The following is a 23443-nucleotide window of genomic DNA, read 5'->3' as shown; positions in this document are numbered from 1 at the left end:
ATCTTCCCTTCTAGTTAGTGATTAGTGCGTCACTGAGGAGCAGCGAGACGGATCAGAGAGTCATGGGAGCTGGATGAGTGGTCAAGGACTGACGGATGACCTAATTTAACAATGAAATGGAAAAAACATGATGAGGTTGAAAAATTCCAGTGTGTATGTGATAGAGGAAATTCTATAACACATGAATTTTACAACATGTGCATAAAGATTTAATTACACTTTTAAAACAAACCAAAGTTTTTAAGTTGAGGACTGGTCAGTAAGGGACTGTGAAAATTACTGGTGCAGTGAAATCAGATTATGTTTCACTTTGTTTCCCAGCATGTTTTTTGAACCCTCCCCTTGATTTCAAGTAAAACTACAAAATCCTGTCCACAACAAAAAACAATGTGTTAATTTAAACCATATTATCTCACTGAAACTTGTAGTGCATCAGACAAAAACTATAACACAGGTGAAAACTGTTTGTTGTGCAACTTTTAAGAGCTGAAATGAGTCATTTAATTAATTAACCTCAAAAGAAAACTAATAAGTGGCTATTCTGATAATCAACTAATTGATTCAGTCAAGTATTTCTCACTTCTGGCACCTTTAAAGTGAGGATTTAATTCCCTTTCTTTACCTCATGTAATTGTAAACTGAACAGACAAATAGATACTTTATTAATCCTGAGGGAAATTAAGGCACCCAGTAGCTTATTACACACAGCACACAAAAACACAGATACACATAGGAATAGAGGATATATGTGTAAGGATAAAAACATTTCAGTGTGTCTAGGTGGCGCTAGAGAGCCCATTTTGGCACTTCTGGTGTTCATTTTTTAATTTTATCAAATTTTTCGCCAGTCCTGACAGGTGTGCCAATTTTGGTGAGTTTTTGAGCATGTTTAGGGGGTCAAATTGCCGTTCAAAGAGATGGCAGGAGAAAGAAAGAAAGAAAGAAAGAAAGACTAAACATACCAAAAACAGGGGTCCCTGATGATAGTCTAGTTCCAGTACTACTACAGAGATCTGTTATAGTACATTTGCTCATGATGGCAATGCAAATATTGGTGGTTGACAGTGCAGGTATTGCAATGTAAGGTGATCACATTTAAGTGTAAGAGCAGTGCTGGAGTAATGATTATTTTGCTATGGATTGCTTAAAAGTAAAAAAAATTCAATAAGGAATGCTGGAAAATATAAATGCACAGAAGGTTAAAAATGAAATGCCAACAGTGGTTGAAAATCTAAATAAATACGGATGCAAATTAGGGTGTAACTATCTAAAGACAATGCATATTGTGTAAGGTTAACATAACCAGTCATAACCAGTAACTGACTGACGGTCCAGCAGCTTAAACACACATGTTGCTGGAAGGAGTTGAACAGCGGTATGGCCCGGGGGACAAGAGACTTCCTCAGGCTGTCTGTTGAGCAGGACTGGGAGAGAGGTCAGCCACTGAACATACTCCTCTGCTTAGTGAGTGTGCTGTGCAGAGGGTGGTGGGCATTGTCTGTGCTGGACAACAGTTTGTTAATATGTTGGATAAAACTAAAATAAATGATGTGTCATGGATTTTATTTACTTTTATTTTTTGTTGCGAAAATGTGCTTTTTAAATTAAGATATCATTAATTTGAAGACGCCAGTTTGGAGTCTGGGAAATTATGAGTAGTTTTTGAGACTTCCTGGAATTTTATAGATGAAACTGTTGATTTAATAATCAAGAAAATAACCAAAGGATAAATTCTCAATGAAAATAACTTACTTGGAACACTACTATATTGTAAAGGAGCTAATAAAGTATAAATTAGGTATGAAAAGCAAAAAAGACCCGGCTCTTCTCATCCCCTCTTCCACCTGAATAAGTTTTGTACACTCCCTAATAAAACTGAAATATCTCACATTTTGTGTGACACTGCATCGACTACACTCATCCTTTCTCTGACGTTCACATTCCTTAGAAGCTGCCATGTGTTAAACAACTTACTGAACTTTGTCTTTGACCAATGGTAACTTACAATACAGTAACCATTAGTACGCTTTTAATGTGCTCATAAACAAAATTTGATCATTACAGTATCAATACTTAATCTTACAAACAAAAAGATTTACCCTGAGCACAGTCCCAGACTAGTGCAGTAAATACACAAACTGAGTACAAACTGTTGCTCTTCAGAGGCAACACTGGGTCTTTTTGTTTCACTACACATGAATCTCTAAGTCCTCTAATCTTTTTCTCACTGCAGTTCGCTTTCAGGAAATACAGGGATTAACGTGAAGAGGAATTCTAGCCACAGGTGGATTACAGTTCTCCCAGAATAGTGATCTTGTGATGCAGACTTTGACCTGCAGGTGATCCAAAGTAGATGTAATTGGACACAATGGCAGCTTTCACTTTAATTTGGAAAAAGGAAAGACAGACAGTTCATACAGTTCAGTACCTGTGTTGCACTGAACTACACAAGGCTCCCTGAAAGACTGTGAAAAGTCAGGTTTATTTATGAACTCAGGTTTTTCTTAAAGAGGACTTTACAGTCTGTGCAGCATACGACTCCCTGTATCTACCCTATAGAGAATAAAAAGTTAAAAACCTCCAGAGGGGGGAACCCTCATGCAGGTTGATACAAACATGCAATTTGTGCATACATCTAGTAGACAAGTAGACAGTAGTAGGAAGATAATATTTTTCTAGGGTACACACACTGACCCTAACCTTCCTTATCAGTGAGAACTGTGACCTACAAAACTACTGAGCTTTGATGTGCTGGCCTTGTCCTGCGCAATGAAAGTGGGCAGACAGGATGGGCACAGTGGGCCAAGGCAGAGATTAGGTGGTGTTTTGTTAGCAATTCTGCACACTGGAGCCCAGTGTGCAGCCGTGACGCTTGTTGTGTTTGCAGAGACACCCAGTTGGGATAGCTTGATAAAGTGGAAGTAAATTGAAAGAGCAACCCAAAGCAGTGTGACTGGGCAAGTACAAAAGGTGAGACGAGTGGCTACTATAGACAGAGAGCGACGGGAGGAGGGGGAGAGAAGGCAATTCACAAATCTGTTTTAGTTAAAGTTACCCCTGGTAATAGTCCAAGGCCTGAAATACAATACATCTAGCCTTTCCCATGTTTCCCATGAAGTCCAAATCTTAACATGTAAAACAGAAACAATTCACAGCAACTGAACAATAAGGAAAGACCACATTTCAAAGGCCGAGTGTGTATGTGACGGTGGATGGTTTGCAAATACATTATTCACACACACAAAGCCAGTGAGGCCCTTGATTTCTCTTTGTAGCTCTATCTTTTCAGCTCAAACTCTATTAGACTGATACTTTAGTGACCTTATATCAGAAAGTAGTTTGCAGTGTGGACATGCTGCAAGTGAAATGGATCACTCAGGGACAGTTGAAGTGATTTGTTCCTTTACTTGGCTGGATTAAAACGGGCAAAACGTGGTTAACTGCCCTGAGATCCTAGATCTACAGGGGCCCTGCTTTTTACTGTGTGTTGCTTTGTGGTAATTTGATATATTACAAATTGAAGCATGTCACACTGCAGCACCATATTAGCTAATGATTTAGAACTTAAACAGTGCCAAAGTCATCTTCAGCTACAAAATCTCACTCAAAAAAACACGTCCTGACCTGCGATGGACTCAAAATGACCACAGAGTGGCACACAACAACTACAAAAAGGTGCAAGATAGCTGCATAGAGACCCAAGGGCACTCATGAATGCTACAAAAAGGGGAAAGCAACCACAAATAGACAAAAATTGCTACAGAGTCATGTGACTGCAAAATTACACAGAGCAAATACAAAGAAACACAAAATGTAGACAAAGAACGCAACGTAACTATAAAGACACTCTGAATGACCACTGTGAGACGCAAAACAACAACAAAAAGAAGCTAAATAACTTTAAAGTCTGTGCTTCCTGCTCCTCTGTAGGAGAGGTGGTGGGGGCCTTCTACATATCTGTGCCCAGGGGTCCATTATTTCATAATCTGCCCATGGTGGGTCCTGTTTTACTACTTGTCTGTGTTGCAGAGGAGCTGTCGCAAAATGTACATGGTGCATATTCCTAAAAACAAAAAATGTGTTAAAGCAAACCAGTTGGACGTGCGGGGAACACCTCTAACGCGAGACGCCCAGAAGGCATCCTGATGAAATGCCTGAACCACTTCAGCTGGCCCCTTTTGACACGAATGATGTCTGAGCTCCAACACGTCCAAGTTGACACGTCCAACTGGTAGGAGGCCCCTGGCAGACCCAGAACATGCTGGAGGGATTATATATCTCGTCTGGCCTGGGAACGCCTCAGGGTCCCCCAGGACAGGCTGGAAAGCATTGCTGGGGAGAGGGACGTCTGGTATGCTCTGCTCAGCCTGCTGCCCTCGCGACCTGGCTTCAGATAAGCGGTTGAAAATGGATGGATGGATGCTAAAGTAAATCAAATGGGAGTTAACAGGGGCCCACGGTACCTTTTTGCCCCAGAGTACCCAATAGCTTGATATTCAATCAAAAAATAGGCCATTTTCAGACTTTATTTATTTATCTATTAAAGAATAGATTCCCAGAAAACACTCATCACATCTCGTGAGGTTACTCATTGCCACGTCATTGTCTTGCAACACATTTCGAGTAACTCTGACTGACCTTTGCTGGTTGATACTAATGTATGAAAGTGTATCTCCTGCCTTGAACATTCCTGCAGCCATCAGCACAAAAACTGTGGGGTGATACTGTGACAAAAACTAATGGAGACACTCCCTGTGCTGTTAGCACAGGGAGTGCTACATCCTTTCCTGACCACAACAAGGACCTCCATCAAACCTGTATTTCTTATATAAAGGTGTCAGTGCAGGTTATGTGACCTTGGTCCATGACCCTGATCTGTACATACAAGGTTCATGTGGGTTTGATATTCCACAGTACAAGTGTAAAAAGGTGAACAAAGTTACTAATAATAACTATATGAACCTATAGTTGCTACATGTATAATGGTGTATTGATTAGTGTTGACATCAGTGTGAATACAGAATGCATATGATTGGACAATGTGGAATAAGATGATTTTAACAACTTTAAAGCTACTTCAGGGGGAGTAAAAGGTGACAACTGTGTGTTAATATGAGTCTTAAAAAGCATGAACACCAAATTGTCCACATTGTTCCCAGTGTTGAACCTCCAGGGTGAAAATAGCTGTGCAGTAATGACTCAATCACTTTCCCATTATTGAGCTGTAGAGCTCGACTGACTTGAGCCAGCTCCACTGGCTGATAAAGACCATAAGATGCACCTGAAAGCTAAAAAAAAAAACTGAGTCAGTGGACATTTGAGTTAAACTCAAATGCTCAAATATGTCTGAAGTAGACAATGGAAGTTCATTCTTGACCTTGGAAACCGTAGTTGACCAAACAGTCTCACCCTGGGTCCATTTAGTAGTTCCTCTGGAGCTTTCAGTGATATTACATGATCTCCCTCAGCAGACGTTGCATAGTGATGAGATTATTTTGTCAGCTACTGTTCCTAAAGTCAATAATCAATTTTTAGTCACAAGCCATCATGGAGAACTCCTGAAAATGCATCTACAAGTACATGTTACATGATAAAAAGCTGACTAAATTGACTTTGTTGTAAGATTGCATTGTCAGCAAATGTTTTAAGAAACAGTGATGCCATTACATTGTTTAATTTTATGGAAGTGTAAAATGTCAGACTCCCTACATATTCTGGTCACAATTCTTAAAAAACAACAACAAATTTAATCGATCATTCAAAGATGTTTATGTTATGTGTTTATGAGTAAGATGGTGAGGTACCACTTTAACTCTGATGCCACACAGTGTTTCTGTTGCATCACCCTGCATTGTTTTGATAAATTTGTGCCCCCTCATTTAAATGCATGATGTCACAACTTTCCACCATACCCAGGAGAGGAGATTGTGCATGATGATGCTCCAGTCAGTGAGTGGCCCAAGAATAAAATGTTAAAGAAATGACATTGTTTTGATACCACCACTGACCCTCCGGCATTCCCAAGTCAGCGGGTGCAAATGCACATGAAAGAAATAGTTTGGCCTTTCCCTCCTTTCTTTTAATCTGTGGAACAAAGCAGCAGCGGATATAGGCTAGTGGCCTATACATAGCTCTCACACAGGGAGGACACTGACGCTCGGTTTCCCTATATGGGCATTCCTACTACAGTAGAGCACGCACACCCAGAGCCGTTAGCATCCTCTCTCACGTGTGCCCACTTTCCGTATTATAAACACTTCTTCATGTACATATTATTAATATTAATTTATTTTCTTTTGTCGTTCAAACCCTGCTTTATACTGACCAGTTCCCTGTAACCTTATCGGAAAAGTAAATACGTTCTTACGTCTGTATTTCCATTCATGAGCACGAAGCCCCGCCCCTGAATTGCGTCAGTTTGTTTGTATACACCCCGCCCCTCCCGCCGCACCAAAACCGCACGAGCTCAACTGAGCGGGATATTTCATCAGCGACCACGGCAACAGCACCACTGTCCCTCTACTTCTGTCAACCAGAAGATACTAAAGGTAATACCCTTCATCATGTTTCATTGAAAATATTATAAGTCTTCCTTTTAAAATACAAGTAGACACGTAACGGCGTTGTATCCGCCTGTATCGTTGAATCTGGTCGTAGAAGTGAACTGATGCAATCCTCCCTCGTGTGTTATCAGTTGTATTGGCGCAATAACGTTCACTAAGAACCCAACGTACTTCATCTTAGCTTGGTGGTTTGTGTTTGAGAGTGATATACGGATGTTTGTAGCCGACTGCTGATCCCAAATCTTCAGTTTGTTCACTGTAGTTGTGTGAGGCGGCTTAATTTGTCATTTGAACGGGGACTCAGCTGATGTAGTCGGCTGTGCGCACGGAAAACTACAACCGCAGGTAAAAAGTGACGTTAAACGAGAGGTGAGTGTTATGGGAAAGTGTTTAAACGGTTTAGAAAAAGATTAAAGACACGACACGACACGTTTCCGTGTTATCACTCGGGGTTTCCATTCATTGTTTTGGTCGTAGCCGGCTAGCGCACCTCGCTAGTAGGGCGTGCGACCTAGGCGTGGGATGACCGTAATGATGCGTTCAAAGACCCCCCAGAGAGCCGATTTCCTAACATTGTGCTTACACAAAACGGACCGTGTTCTAAGACATGATGTTAAAAGCTGACGCAACATTAACTCATGGCGTTTTATATCAATAGTGTCACCTGCGACCTCTAAAACCCTTCACAAGGCAAGCACCAGCTCTGTGTGTACACTGGGCAAACACGATGTTTCCGTAATCACTGAAGGCAACATTAGCACCACGCGAGATCCGATCAGAGCCACGTAGCTAGCTGGTGTTTCAGTCCCTGACAGATGAACTATCAGCCATATGGACAGCTGAACATCGATAGAGTTGACACCGCCCGTAAGTACGGCTATTTTAAATCTTAGACATGTAGACAATATATACACGATGCCCAGCATCCGCGAGTCTCGTCTGTGAGTCGTCTTTCCGGGAAGTGTTCACTGCCAGGTTGTCTGGTACCAGGGTGTTACCATGCTTGGGTTGCATCAGCCGATTTAGAGCCACTCCAGGAATTAAAAATGTGGCGAGATGATTGTGACAGTGAAAAAAGACTCGAGAGTCTGCCTGTGAAGCGTGATCCAAACCTGTTAGGCGTTGGACAGGTGATTTGATGGAGTGGAGAGGTTGTTGGAGTAACCAGGTTTACCTGACACATGCCACGTTACTTCCTCTAAACGTATCCTTAATTTGCACGAGTTCAGCAGAGTGCTGCAAAGGCAAACCCGCCAAGTGACAGGCTTAATTTGCCAGGTTGTGTCATTGCCCATTACAGTCAGACATTGCTATAGCTTGTAAAAAAAAAAAATGTATTATTGACAAGTAAACGCAGTAATATCCCCAGGGTTACCATGGTATTTAGATTTTTGAAGAGGAAAAAAATAATGCAGTCCAATATTATAGTCCTGCAATAAATCCTTAATTGAAGGTTGTAATTGTATTATTTATCCAAAGTCAAGATTATTTTAGTACTGTTGGATTGCATTGCATAGAATCAGCCATTTTAGGCAGGTTTGGTTAATGTATGTATATTGTGTTGATATTGTCTCATGAATAGACTCTCAACGAAGCTGGGAAATGTAATTAGTCAGTGTGTAATTAAATGTCCAGAAGCGAAAATTACACGGAGCACTGCTGTCAGGGTTTTCTTCATACGTGGCTTCATCTTTTCTGACCCGTCTAACTTGGTAGCCACATCTCAGCATACCCAGGTGTCCTGCTGATAATGTTGTGGGTTCTTAAAATGTGCAGATTTCCACTTATGTCGATGTGTCTGTTCTTGTTAATGGTGGTCATGGGAAAGCGGACAGATCCTTAGTTTGTCACATTCCATCTCACAGCACAGAGCAGTTTTTGGCAGGAGTGCTGGTTTGCAGCCAGGTGACTTAAAGGGTCGTTCAGTTCAGTCTCAGTGGTCGGTCCGTCCACACGTATTTGAGTGTACACGCACACATTAACAAAAATACATACCCCCCTTTATGTGGAAACTAAAGTGTATCTTATACATACAAACATGTATTTCTGGCTCAAAAGATGTACTGTTTATAACTTCAAACACCTGGAAAACCATTGTGTGTGTGTGTGAGTGTGTGTGATGCCTGAAGAATGGTTCACTGACTCTGTACAGCAGTCGTGATACAGTGCACCTTCCAGGGTTATGTAAGGTCACATTCACCCCTTTCAATGGTTAGCCCTGCAGCGCTCTGAACATCTTGTTCCCTTTGTTCAGCTGTGGGCCCCACAAATACCGGTTCAGTTACGTTCTTTCTAGGAGCATTATTATTATAGATTTGCTTCGGATTTTCAGTCAATTTAAACTTCAGACTGTATTTCCACGCACACTTTGAGAAGAATAAACAAGAAATCGAAGTTAATTTCTGCACAGGCAGGTGAAATGTCGACAATTGAAACCACCCTTTTTACTGAAGAATTTAAATTTCAACTCTTGAGGCAAAAAGCTCAAGGCGCCAAGAAGAAAAGCATCAGATTACAAAACTTTTTAAACTCAGTTTATTACATTTCTGAATTTTAAGGCTAATCTCAGGATTGTGATGTGCAAAATTTTAGAAAAATTAAGCTTCATGTTTTTGTTTTAAGCTGGGAGCAGATTGGTGTGGAGCGTTGTGGCTAAACATAGTGAAGTTTTCATTTTTCTATGGATAATTGGATATTTGACAATACAGGACTGGGCAAAATATTGATACTATATCGATACAGTGACATGCGACTAGATAATGGCTTAGATTTTCGATATCTTATCATAAGTGTTGTCTTTTTGTGTTTTTTAAAGGTTGCAGCACAGTAAAGTGATGTAACTCTCCAAACTCACCAGACTGCTCTAGCTGTTCTATTGTTTGTCTTTACTCACTTAGTCACTATATCCACACTACTAATGAATATTTATCGATTTGTCGATTTGTAAAAGCACCAGTAGTCAACCCTACAGTACTGATGTTGAAGTTTTTAGTCAAGAATTGGTCGTGATATTTGATTTCCTTGATGTTGCCCAGACCTAATTGACAATGCTACTATGATATGGTAGAAATAATGTGGCTGGTCTTGTTTTATGCATAGAGCTGTGTTGTTGTTGTTGTTGTTGTTATCAAATGTGGCAGTCAAAACAAAGCCATGCGTTGTTTCTATCGATAGAAAGACGAACACCAACAAGCTATAATGAGGTTAGCAGGTTTGTTTCCTCTCCAGATAATCCTCTTAGAGACTGTGGCAGCAGTTGCAGCTATGCTAAGTCAAGTAACAGGACCATTATCCCAGCAGCCTGCTGTAACCGGAGCATTGCTGGCCCGAGTCACTGGTCCCAGTCCTCCAACATTAAGAGCCTTTAAGTTTGTCCCAGGAGTTAAAAACTTGAATATACTCTGGCTGTGGTGCTGCAGAAGAAAGTAAACAAATAAAAGAAGCAGAAATTGACTTGTCAACATTTAATGTTTGCTTCCCAGCTTAAGTCAAGTTTAGTCATTTTAAGTAGATGAACAAAATGGCTGCAGGCAGCACACTGGTCTTTTCATGTGGGTTGTTACGTGGCAAGCGGTACATTCATGAGACACACCTTCATGCAACCTGGCATACAGTAAATCTGCCCCACTTACACAAACGGGCACCCTCGTGAAAACCACAAGGAAAAGATTAGAGACTAGCTGACGTGACTGAGGCATCGACTGGGGCAGGGGTGGCTCTAGCATCGGTTTAATGAGATCACCCTTAGATAAGGTCATACAGCCAGCAGGTTTGCTTTTTTTTTGTAACATCAAGGGTGTCTCCAGACATGAAATACAAAGACAGTTTTTAATCTGGTTGAGTTTTTGTTGTATTCATTTTCACTCAAGAATGAAATTGTCCCAGTGTTAAATTCTCTGAGTGGTTTTACAGCTTTACAGTTTACATAATTTCAGTTGAGCACTTTTGTCCTGCTTAGCGAAGGTATGTGCGGTGTTAGTTCAAACCCCCGTGGAGATCACAGCCAGCTGGGCACAGCATTAGTAATAAATGTTTATTGATACAACATTGACACCCTCAGATCTCAGTTCCTGGTGTGTGAGTGGAAAATGCTACTGGAATGTCACACCAAGTGGGGAGTGGGAGAATATCTGCCATGTACCAGTTTCCCATCAGTCTTCAGAGAGCTGAGTGTTTATTGTTGGGTGCTCTCTGTGTTGTTTGTATTTCATTGTTTGACGGTGTTTGTCTTTTTTCTTCCAACACTTAACTGTACTAGGCAGGATATTCTCTTTTGAAATGGTAAGACTAGGACAACTTTGATAAAATAGGATATGTTGTTTTTGTGGTATTAATAGAATATTGTCATTGTACTGAAACATCGTGAGAGCATGTATCCCGTGTGCTGTGAAAAAGAAAAGGCCAAAATTAGACCATATCATGAATGTACAGCTGGAAGACTTTCTTCTTCTTCCGTTTAGAATCGTGTAATGCACCGTGTGACCTCAAAGTTAACATAAACTAAACTTGCGACTTTGTGGGGTTGTGATGTTATGTCCGTTCTTGCATTTTCATTGTATTTTACATCCCAGAAGTTCTCAGAAATACAAGCTGTGTTGATGGGCCACTTTACATTTTGCATATTGCTTCAAGGTGTCTACGAATCCTTAAAAACTCTATATCTTTTAATTTAATTTGTCATTTCCAATCTCTTGGAACTTCTTCCCATAGTGTGAGAAATGCAAAAGAAATAAAAGCAAATCTGGCGATAACGGCTTCATGTTGAGTTATGTATCATTAAGTTCCAGAAGTAGATAAGTGGAGCAAGAATGTTTTGCCTGAAGCACAACGTTAAGTCACTTTTAACTGGACACAAAGTCAGAAAAACCTTGACAGTGCAACAAGTAATAAATTCTGTGAAACACTGTTGGAACTCCTTGCTCCCTCATCTTTATTGTCACATATTTAACCAGAACGGCACTCAAAGGACACAGAGCTCCGCCAAGGACAAATGCCCCACGGCACTGTTTATGAAAGTGAAAAATAATTTGTGTATCTGCGTCTTGATTCAGATCTGCTCCAAAACTAAATGTGTTCTTCCTTTGCCCATGCTACACCCTTCCATCTAGTTTCTTGAAAACCACAGCAGTGTTTTTTTTTTTTTTGTAATCCTCACAATAGGACAAACCGAACTGAAACCATACCCTCCCTGGTGGAGGTAGAAAGTGTGAAATGGCAGTTCTGCCCCAATCTCTGATCCAGGTAGACAACCACACTCACACAGTTCCACACGGTCGGCCTCTCTATGTCGCTGGGTTAGTGTTTCACTTCTTCTCTTTGCTGCCTGAGCAGTGAAGTGACTGATAGGTCTGTAATGCTTGTCCTCTTTCTCAGCACTGACACAGAGGAATCAGGTATCGTTGCATTGATAGCTTCAGACTTGGTGCAGCGTTGCCTTTGATGCTGCACCTCTCTGTACCATTAAAAAAAAAACAGGGTACTGTTATTAGTATGAAGCATTAAAATATAGATGTGTGGTTTCCTGTAAATTATCTAGGGATGAAATGGTTAAGAGTTTCATGATCAAAGAAAGTGAAATTCCCATGGTTAGTATCACTGTTTCAAATGTTAATATCATTAAAATCATGGTTGATTCCCGAGCTTTGAAAACTCCTGGTAAATACTATCCAGCAATAACCAAATTTAGCAGCAGTCTCCCGGACACATGGCCACAGGGTGCCATCTTAATGTTCATGCACATTTGATGTGGTTTTCAAATGTTAACATAAGGTATTAACTATTATTTTAATGTTTCATGCAAACAAAAAGTGATCTTTATGTATATTCACCCTTTCAGATCGGTGGATTTACTTTATGATGCAAACTCAGGCAAGTTAACGATTGTCATGGTCCGTTTTACCAATCTGTTAATAGTTAGTCATAACACTGTGAGCTGTAGTAGTCATAAGAATAGTGTAGTATTTCGCAGATAAGATAGGCTTGCCTCACCCTCGACTCTAGTAGCATGGCTTTGCCAAGACTGACATGCACTGACGTGTGTTCCCTCAAATAACAATGTGCTGCAACATTAAATTAATCTGGCATTTCTAGCACACGGGCACTGATAATCATCACTACACCTTACTCAATTACTCTACCTAAATAAAAGACTGAATGATCCCTGTGAGGCTGCAGAAAGCAGCAAGTAATCAAACTCGGTCAGCACACACCACAATAAAAACGTGAAAACATGTAGTAAGATAACACAGGATGCACTGAGCTGTCTTGACCAAGACAAATGTTGTATTGTCAATGACAAACATTCACACTCATGTCTTCACACACACTCAACGTGCAAAGCTTTGGTCTCAGTGTGGTACTGTCATTTTCATGGACATCTGAATGTTCCCAAGTTATGAAGTCAAATTTATTTAGTGACATTTTTAACCCTTCAAAACTACACCTCCCTCCAAGACAGCCCTGACTCAATGGTGTTCAACATATCGGCTCTCTGTCTGAAGAAATTATTAACTCAGAAGTTACCACATATTCATATTAGGCGTATGGTACAGAGATAAGTTGTAGGTATTTAACCTAAATGAGTCAGTCAGCGGGAACATTGTTGGTTGTACATTTCACTGGGGTGGAGTAGACCTGCCCAACTTGTTTAAGCACCTGGACTTCTCTCTCCACAGCTTCCTCGGTAAATACAATCTTACACAACAACATTTACAGATAAAATATTTACATACCATTACCAATGCAAATCCAATCGTGAAGTCAGGAAGCTGTGCGAGTAAATGTCGTGGAGCCCATTGCCACAAATACTTTTTAGGCTGCTGGAACTGGCCCCTATTTCATTGAACTTTTTTTCTGCGGGCGTGTTTGTGTTGTGTGTTACATTGCAGCCTTTGGAAGTAACATTCAATTAGTGATTTGCGTCAAACCTGTGTGTGTGTGTGTGTGTGTGTGTGTGTGTGTTGATCCATCCAGGGAGGTGATCGCCTCCATAGACAAACAGAAAAACATTGTATCTGTCATGGTCAGGTGTGCTGGGCTAAGTGTCCTTGGCCTGTTGCGAACCGTTCATGTGTGTATGTGTGTGGGCACACAGTATGTTTTGCAGAAACTGGTGTAATCGTTAGTTAGTAGTGACGTGTTGCCATTGGCCTTGAGGATGGTTTTGTCTGGGTTTTTTTAATCATTTATAATGTATGATTAATAAACAATATAACCGCGTTCTGCATTTTTATATCAAGTTATTAAAGAACTACCCCATTAATTCAGTTTCTGGGGTAAATTATTAGCTATTTAACTTCTCTTGTAGTTTTTAAATAGGGTAAGGGTCAGTTTATATAGATGCAGTGTACTTGATCTGTATATCAACCTTCTCCCAGTGCAGCTGGTTCACCTTATCAAGCTCCTGGTTCACGCTGTCCTCCTCTCCCTTGTTGATATTAGCTTGCAGTATTGAACAGTATCATTCCTTCACAGCCTCTGGCTTTCCCAGGCTTCTCGCTGTCAAACTCTGTCTCTTGAAAAAACTTAAAACAAATAACAGGGTGCTCTTTCTCGCAGTAAGGGAGTGGTGGGGAATTAGACAAGGTGTACTTGTGTTTTTATAGGGGTGTGTCGTATGGCAGGTTTATTTGTCGAGGCAAAATTAAGTAGGGTAGCGTTAAGTTTTCTTAAGCCTTCATGAGATCTCTGTGCCCTACTACTGCGTCTCATGATGTGCTACTATGCTGTGAGAGGTGGAGGCATGAATTCCTGGAAGTTGCGTAAGGGGTATTCATACAGGTTCTCGTGTAGTGAGGTGTGTTTTTTTTTTTTTTTTATTGTTTCTCCAAACCTGCCCACTGACACACTCCTTTTTGCTGAAGAGGAGAGTGTTATTTCAGGAATGTTTCCAAAATCGCTGGTGCTACCTGGGTCTGCTTGAATTGTACCTGACTCACAGTCAGACTAGACAAATAGATTTGACAACCGGTGCAACAAAGTTGTCAAGTTGATTTGTATAGCAGATAATAGGGACAGACAGTGTTGAGGTGACTCATTCTTTGAGTATTTTGTGGTTGGTTTCCCTGCAGTTTGAGCACCTTGTCTCTGGAAAGATATTATGCTATAATCCCACGGCACAGTGCCAAACACAGAGCTGTGTGAAATGTAAGCTTTGGCAGTTACTGAATAGTTCCCTGTTGTGAGCTCTTGTTTTTTTGTTGTTTTTTTCTCACAGGTCCTAATCTGCTGCTGCAAAATAGCGTAACCACAGACCTGCTGCTTCCTGTTCTCTACGTGCTCCAGTCACTGTTGCCAAAGTTGTCACACCTACACTAAAGGACCAATAATAAACAAGTCCTCGGTTTACCTGCCCATCTGCTCAAAGTACTACTCTCAGACCAGTCACACGTGTTCTCTGTAAGCTTGTGTCGATCACACACACCCACACTAGAAGGATTTAAAACACGTAGTCTGGTTCCTCGCCCACACATAGTCACAGCAAATATGGCCAGCAAGCTGACCAACTTTGGCAAGACCCTGCTGCGTCGCCGGGCATTAGACTGCTCTGGTGAAGAGACCCGATTCGCTCGCTGCCTGTCCACCCTGGACCTCATTGCCTTGGGGGTGGGCTCCACACTCGGCGCTGGTGTCTACGTCCTCGCTGGCGAGGTCGCCAGAGAAAAGGCCGGACCTGCTATTGTCCTCTGCTTCCTTATCGCTGCTCTGTCCTCCATGTTGGCTGGCCTGTGCTACGCTGAATTTGGCGCCCGTGTCCCCAAAACAGGCTCTGCGTACCTTTACAGCTATGTGACGGTTGGAGAAATCTGGGCCTTCATCACAGGGTGGAACCTCATCCTCTCCTATGTGATAGGTGAGCTTTTGATGTTTTGTTTCGTTGGGCATTTTTAAGCGTGCAAAAAGTGAACCACAGACATGATGTCACCTCACCACATCTTTTGCTTATGACAGTTTGCACGTTTTCTTTTTCAGGTACAGCCAGTGTGGCCAGGGCATGGAGCTCAACCTTTGACAGCTTGGTTGAGCAAAAGATCTCTGACTTCTTCAAAGCCTCAATGACAATGAGGGTGCCCGGGAATGTGTTGGCAGAGTACCCCGACCTGTTCGCTCTCATCCTGGTCCTGCTGCTCACCGGTGAGTTAGCACTGCCCATCATCAGTCAGTGGTCCCCACTGTGGGAGTCACAATGTTCTCTGGGGGGACAAAGGTTAAATATGAGCAGCAAAGAAGCCAAGCAGTGTACTGCTGTGGACAGGGGCCCCCCAAAAAATCATAATCTGTTTAAGTGTTCACTATGTTTGGGATATTTTCTCCACTTTACCTCACACAGTAACTTATCGTGAGCAACTCAGACAAATGAAACCTGTGATAAAGGATTGTGAGATAGACGAAGCTGCATACTTTTTTTAATGCGTGTATTAAAAGTTAAGCCATCAGTGTAGTTATTGCAGTCCACGTTAATGCACCCACTGTTAGCATTGTATTAAAAACATTACATAACAACCGGAACAGTTGTCACACTGATTTGGCAGCTAGGGTGGCATGCCAGTAGCCGTGTTAGAAAGAAATGATAAGTGTCGCTGACTGATGGTATGTTGGACGTAATTAAGTACAAACACATCCACCCACATAGCAGGACATGTTGTTATTGGTGCTGAAATATTAATTCCTCCTTCTCTCTGTTACATTCCTCTCCTCTCAGGACTTCTGGCCTTTGGTGTGAACGAGTCAGCGCTGGTGAATAAGATCTTCACAGGCATCAATCTGGTGGTTCTGGGCTTCGTTATCATCTCTGGCTTTGTAAAGGGAAACACGGCCAACTGGAACCTGACGAAGGAAGACTACTTAAGCTTCGTAAACGCCACCAACATGAGTGGACCTGCAAAGTCAGTATATGACAGCTGCCTGCAAATGAACTTGGTAGTTTTACTGTTTCACCTATGCCTGATTGTTAAACAATGTGTCGTTCTTCTTTTAATCAGAGTCGAGGAGGAATTTGGCACGGGCGGCTTTGCGCCGTTTGGCCTGGCTGGCGTCCTGTCTGGTGCTGCCACCTGCTTCTACGCCTTTGTGGGCTTTGACTGCATCGCAACAACAAGTGAGTGGTTTTAATATTTCCATGATAAGTGTCACAAGAATGGTTGCATAAATGGTAACCTGGACCCTATTTTTCTATTTTTTTTTGTGTGTGTCTTAAGCGAGTGCTTAATGCTTGAAATTCCAGTCCAGTATTGAGTGAGAGGGCTACAGTCGGCAATCACAGAACAGGCTGCAATATAACCACTTAGCATGTTTGCACCGTCAATTTACATCCACTAAAAGGGTCAGATTATTATTCTAAGTGTCTAACCAAGAGGTCTAACTCTGAACATTTATAGAAAGTATCTTTACAAAGAGTGAGATCCTTTTTGTTGAACCAGACACAGCCCCAAAATCGCCATCACCAAACCCACCAGACTCTCACAAAACTCATAAAACCAAAATCTTGGTTCATCTTTCCACTGTTCCAATAATCACCAGCTCTGGTTTGGTTAAAATAAACCCCTTAGCCACCCAATTAGATGTGACATATGTTGGCTCTATACACACTTGGGTTACTGTTTATTTAAATGGAGCCTGGTGAGTTTGATGATGGCAATTTTGAGGCTGTTTCTGGTTAAACAAAAAGGATCTTATTCTTTAACAAAAAGGTCTATCTCTGTCGGGATCTTTACATAGTGTTGTCTGACACAATAACAATCAGAGCCTCTCAGTGGCAAAAACAAGCTCTTTCGGTCAACGAAAGTTAACAGTGCAAACATGCCCTGAGTGGTTACACTGGAGCCTGTTTGACGGCTGCTGGCTGCAGCCCTCTCACCTAGACACAAAACAAAAGAAAATGGAGATGAGACTCAAAAACCCTTTAAGAATTTCAATTTGCGTCCCACACTTTTGTTTGGTATGCACAAAAAAACAGACAACATTTCAAACATGCATATAATCAGGATCTTGGGTTTCTTTTTAATTCGCTATATGTAACTGTCTTTCGTGTTTCACAAGCACTTCCTGAGAATGACAGTGGTTTCACAAAGACTAACTGCGTAGCTAGGCAGTCTTGTCTTTTCTGTGACATGGGCTCTTGTTGGCCCGTATGGTTACACGTGAAAGTAGAACTGCTTTTAAAAACGTGTTTGCTATATTACATAAACAGTTTGAATAGTGCTGGGCTGACGCAACACCTGTTTCCTGTAAGAAAAAAATGACGGTTGTGTTAGGTAACTTTTTCACCTACTGTGTCAAGACCTTCATGTCTTACTCGGGTGCTGGATCTTGAGACAAGCATAAAATCTCACCTGTTGCAAATCACGATCGGGTGTCTGTTCTCCTTGTTTCATGTAGACGCTTCTTATCAACTAATCCCTTTCCCTCTGTTGTCCTCAGGTGAAGAAGCAAAGAACCCCATGCGCTCCATCCCTATTGGCATCGTCGCCTCTCTGCTGATCTGTTTCTTCGCCTACTTCGGTGTGTCTGCCGCGCTCACCCTCATGATGCCGTACTACCAGCTGAACACCCAGAGTCCTCTACCAGAGGCCTTCAGCTTCGTCGGCTGGGCTCCCGCCAGATACATCGTGGCTGTGGGCTCTCTCTGCGCTCTGTCCACCAGGTAAGGAGGGAAAATGTTTTCCTGCCACAGTCTGTTCTGTTACACAACACTGCAAAACTTTAATACTAACTGTTAATCTTCTCTCAGTCTCCTAGGCTCTATGTTCCCCATGCCCCGCGTCATCTACGCCATGGCAGAGGACGGGCTGCTGTTCCGTATGCTGTCCAGGATGAACACTCGCACAAAGACTCCTCTCCTGGCTACCATCGCTTCTGGTGTTGTTGCAGGTAAGCTCATTATCAGTTTGTGTCTTCTGCTTTTTCTCCGTGTGAGTTTATCTTAACCTCTTGTTACGGTCGTTGCTGTGTCTATCCCGTGTTGTCAAATCTGTCGAGAGCTGTTGTTTATAGTTTGCCAGGGTCACAGCTCTGTCTCCTGCCTCAGCTTTGTCTAGCACGCCTGTCAGTTCAGGATCAATAACTCCCAAGAAAAGTCTGCAGAAACAGATACTGCTATGTTTTTTTATGTTGTAGGCAGCTTGAGCCATAAAAGCATTTCTTTCTTTGTCTCCCTGACTTTACAGACATGATTTAGTGTCAGTTTTCTAAGAAATCAGTTTCTCCTTACAGCTCTGATGGCCTTCCTGTTCGACCTGGCAGCTCTGGTTGACCTTATGTCCATTGGAACTCTGTTGGCGTACTCTCTAGTGGCCATCTGTGTTCTCATCCTCAGGTAAGCACCTATTAATTCTCTACAAGCACACTCTCAATGTTGTAATCATGTGTTAAACACTCTCTAGCAGCTGCTGCACTAATGTCATTGCCAAGTATCAATGAAGCCACTTTGTTCCAAAATAATTTTACACTGGCATTAGACTAAACTCAACAAAAGATGTGAATTTATTATAGACCGTATTTGTATGCAGCCAATATTTCTAGCTATTGGAGGGTGATTTTTCTCGTTACACTACTCTGACACACTTCCCTCCCTCCACAGGTACCAGCCAGGCTCTCTGAGTTCGTCCAGCCAGACGGAGAAGCTGGTGGAGCTGGTGGAAGGGGAAAAGGTGGCTGTAAGTGGAGGGGACAGCGGTGATGAGTACGGGACGGAGACAGAGGAGAGGCCGCTCCGAGAGACCTTCACCGTCAAGCTGCTCTTCTGCCCCAGCGGAAAGACGCCAACGCAGACCTCTGGGCACATTGTCTACGCCACCACTGCTATTATTTGTAAGTGTGTCTGGGAGGGAGCTAAAGATAGAGCTTGTTGTGACTCCGCTGATAAACACAGCGTATTAGAGGAGTGTATGATAATTTGCATCTTGCCGCCACCAGTATGAGTAACGTTCTCTCCTTCTTGTGTCTTCGCAGCGGTTTTTATCACCGTACTGTGCATTCTCCTGGCCAACTGTCTCCCAGAGCTGCTGGCCGGGCACGCATCTGTTGTGGTGCCCTGTGTCATCTTGACTCTGCTCTGTGCCGTCTGTGTCATCATCATCTGGAGGCAGCCTGAGAGCAAAGAGGCGCTCACCTTCAAGGTAACAATCAAACTCTGAGAACAGATCCTTTGTGTTACAGAGAAGAGATTTCTGTTTTGTCTTTGTTGTGGTTTTATCACACTGTTTGTGATTCTGAGTGGCTAAGATGACATTTTTTTATTTACTCGAGCACAGAACTAGGTTGATTGTAAAAATGTTTTATTTAACATCCTCCATTTCTGTCCTCTCAAGGTCCCTCTGCTTCCCTGGTTGCCCCTGTTCAGTGTTTTCGTCAACATCTACCTCATGATGCAGCTGGACGTGGGTACATGGTGCCGCTTTGCTGTCTGGATGCTTATCGGTACATTTAAACCTTACTTTGTGTTTTCATTTCTAGTGCTACACATTCATGTGACTGTTTTGTAACTTCCTGTTGCTTCTCTTCCAGGTTTCGCCATCTACTTCTTTTATGGTATCAGGAACAGCAGCGAAGCTGCCAAAAGGTCATCTCCACGCAAATACGAGCCCGCACTGCAGACCAAGACCCCCATTTACAAAGGCGCCCCTGACGACAGTGACGTGGAAGCAGGCAGCAGCCCTTGATACAAACTGATGCAGACCTGGGGAGTGTTGCCAAAGCATCTACACTCATTTTGGCAGTCTGGTTGAACTGGCAGCCAAATGCTGCGATGTAGGCGGCTTGGAACGCAGCCCTGGGTTTAAAGGGAGGAGAGGCAAGAAAACGCCACACACATCTTACCTCTGACTTGGAGGCTGATTAACTTGATGGCTAGACACTGTGACAGAGCCACTTTCTGGCCCATGTGTCTGTTTCAATCTGTCTGTCTGTACTTAGCCTTAGCCCTCTGAGAGATATTTACCTGCCTATAACACATGCTTTGAATGGACCTGACTAACATAGAGTACTGCGGTGCTCCTCTTGAAGTTCTCTTTTCTGTTTTTTTAAGCCGTTAACTGGAAGAATGGTTTAACCGTTTTCTTCCTTGCTCCCTCTCCGTTATTGGTGTGCTGTGGTTGCTTGTGGAGCCACCGGACCAGTAGAATAACTACTATCACTAAAAAACACGACTTGAGCCAGTGAGGTTACGATTGTCAAGACGCTTGGATCAGTGAGCTAGACTTCAATAAGCAGCAGCCGCCAGAGCCTTCAGTAGAGCTAACGTGTCTAGTTTATTGGTCCTTGTTTATTGTACCTGTTTGTTTGTGTGTAAACAGGGTAGCGCTGAGGCTGTGTGGTTTACAGTCAGTCAGGGCCTCAGTGCAGTTAGGTCAGTAGCACATAGACGACATCGATGTCATCCACACTGTAGGGTTCAGTGTCTGAAGCTGTAGTTCTCGCTTTTAAAGGTCGCCCTCGTTGTTTCCCCTGCTCCCAGAAAACAGCCATACAGTTAGTCTGCACAGCAGCTTTTTAAAATGGGATGAAATAGAGTGGTGCAGGAAAGTCAAATAGGTCAGTAAATACCCTACTCGTGAATTTTGAAGCCTTTAGGTGTCTCAAAAAAGGCGGTCGCAGGACGTCATCACACAGAACATGGCTGTCCTGCCTTCTTGTATTGGCAGCGTTGAAGTCATGTGCCAGTGGTGTTGTTTGTTAATAGCCTAACGTTAGCTTTATACTTCTTGTGACTGCATTTAGGCTTCAAAAATCGTCAAAGTGTTATTCATTCCTGAAGATTACCTTGCAGAACAAAAAATTTATCATAAAGTTCTGTTTGCCACAGAGCTTATTATCCACAATAATCCAAAATTCAATGGAAAATCCCACAAGACAATTCCTGTGTTGGCCATCGTTTCTTCAGCACTCTATTAGATGCTTATCGTAAATTATCCGTGTTTGTCTTGCATATTGACCGTGTTGAAATGGTATTTGTTGGCATCTTGTGGCCTTTGTCTCAACCTTATCCAGATAACTAAAATGCTTTTAAAACTTTTACCAGCTAAAGGGGTGAAAAATTAATTTTTGACCTGTGAAGGGCGTTGGAATCCAGAAATTTAAGTAAAAACTGCACAGCAAAGCAGGAGTCATGAAATTTAATATGCTATGCTTTGTTATTTTAAACATACTTTCATACACTGAATTGCCCATATTTGGTTGGATATGAGTTTTCCTCCAAAACAACATGGGTATGTAAATATCTGAATGCATTTTAAATCATCAAACTAATTGATTTACTAATCCCAGATCTCATCTACATACTTGCACCTTTCTGCTTCAGATGCTTTGCACTTAATGCGATTAACAAGCGTGTTACCCCCTGACGGTCATTTAAAATTTTAGTTACTACAATATCTGTCCACCTCTGACTGATCTGGGAGCTGCAGGATCTGTTTCTGAACAAGGGGCCTGTCTTTCATCGCTACTAAAATATGGTATTCACCTTTTTCGTTTTTACCTCCTTGTGAAAAGACTCACTAAGGTTCTTCTTTAGTTTCAATTGAAACTTGTTCTCGGCAGCTTTATCTGTTGAGTTCCATCACCTTTTATTTTATTCAACTGTATTTTATTTCTACTACTTTTATTACTTCTTCTGATAGAACTGTTAATATTCAAATATTTATAGTTTTGTTTGTTCGGGGTAGCTTTCTCTTGTTTCTTTTTGCCTTTTCGTATCAATCATTTTAAAACGCTTTGTAGATGTTAATGTATTTTAATTGTTACATGTACAGTTTTTAGTGTGCTGATCTTATTTGGTCTTCTTTGTTGCTTCCACTATGTTTTTTTGTTTGTTTTTCCTTTTGTCACAAATGTCACCAATTTATCTAATTATAATCCTTTCTGACCAAATGAACATGTTTTTGAAAACTGAGCTTTTCAGAACAGAATGACCACTAAAAGTTGGTCTCTAAATTGTGTAATATAAAAAAGCTGTTTACCCCAACCCTCTGGAGTCACTGTAACTTATTGTTAATAGTATATTTTTGTTGTTTTAGAAAAGTGCTTTACTGTAGAATGTACAGTATTTGTTTAAAACTGTATCTTTATTTGTATAATGCTGTAAATTATACAAATTTTAACATATGACCTTGAGTATAATTTGGCAAGAGATGTTTTTTGTTTGTAAATTACACTTGAAGGCATTTCATTTGACACTTAATGCTGCTGAAATCCAATTTATACAAATCCAAGTCACCTTTTTTAAGATAAAGGTCCAGGTGGATGCAATATTGAAGCATTTCTGTAGATGCCGTCGCTAAACATCTTAAGTATTCGCTTAGGAAATGCTCCCTCCTGTCAGACGTGTCAGAACTTGACATATCTCCCGCAAAGTTTGCAGAGAAGGAGTGTTCAGTGAAGGTAGATCTGGATTCAGCCAGTGTTTTTAGATGATGCAAATCAATAAACTGGTGCCTTCTGCCTGAGAAAGACACTGGGGCTGTGAAACAAGGAGTCCAGCTGTACGTCGGACTACTCAAATACTTTCTGATTTTCACTGGAGATTTGAACTCTGCCTGGCAATGATGGTGACATCATTAAAAGGTTATGTGGCTGTGACTTAGGTCACACAGAGCTCTTCACACTCAGCCCTTGTGCCTTTCAAAAATCAATACTATCATCTCCCCTCCTCGATGCTAACTCATTAACAGCAATGATCTATTTTTGTCTTTGTTTTATATCCTGTACATATGGCTGTCATGTATAAAATGAGCTGTATTTTCAATGTTTTTTTTAAAATAAAACAATAATTCATGCTTATGTTTTCTTTGCCTTTTTATTTTTTTTTTTTTATTTTTTTTTTTAAAGAAGCTAGAGGCTTTTCCTCAGAATCAGCTTAAGGCAAATTTACTGGTTTTTCCATGAGT

The 23443-nt window shown here is 41.6% G+C and overlaps 1 protein-coding gene across 2 annotated transcripts; it reads left to right on the top strand.

Moving 5' to 3' along the window:
• The first annotated feature begins 6426 nt into the window (after window positions 1-6426).
• On the top strand, window positions 6427-23336 carry slc7a3a (solute carrier family 7 member 3a). 2 transcript variants are annotated; one of them, XM_049592516.1, is made up of 12 exons: window positions 6427-6548; window positions 14779-15414; window positions 15534-15695; window positions 16264-16447; window positions 16544-16659; window positions 17982-18204; window positions 18292-18431; window positions 18774-18876; window positions 19141-19370; window positions 19512-19678; window positions 19871-19979; window positions 20067-23336. In XM_049592516.1, the coding sequence occupies exons 2-12, from the start codon at window positions 15048-15050 to the stop codon at window positions 20219-20221; spliced, it is 1956 nt and encodes a 651-aa protein (XP_049448473.1). In that variant the 5' UTR covers window positions 6427-6548; window positions 14779-15047; the 3' UTR covers window positions 20222-23336. The 2 variants fall into 2 exon arrangements, with proteins under 2 accessions (XP_049448473.1, XP_049448472.1); XM_049592515.1 differs by lacking the exon at window positions 6427-6548 and adding an exon at window positions 7294-7430.
• The last annotated feature ends 107 nt before the right edge of the window (window positions 23337-23443 follow it).

This window comes from Epinephelus fuscoguttatus, linkage group LG12 (assembly GCF_011397635.1).
Source record: "Epinephelus fuscoguttatus linkage group LG12, E.fuscoguttatus.final_Chr_v1".
Classification (NCBI taxonomy): Eukaryota; Metazoa; Chordata; class Actinopteri; order Perciformes; family Serranidae; genus Epinephelus; species Epinephelus fuscoguttatus.
The sequence above is the reverse complement of the archived record's forward strand: the minus strand, read 5'-3'. Positions and strand labels throughout refer to the sequence as shown.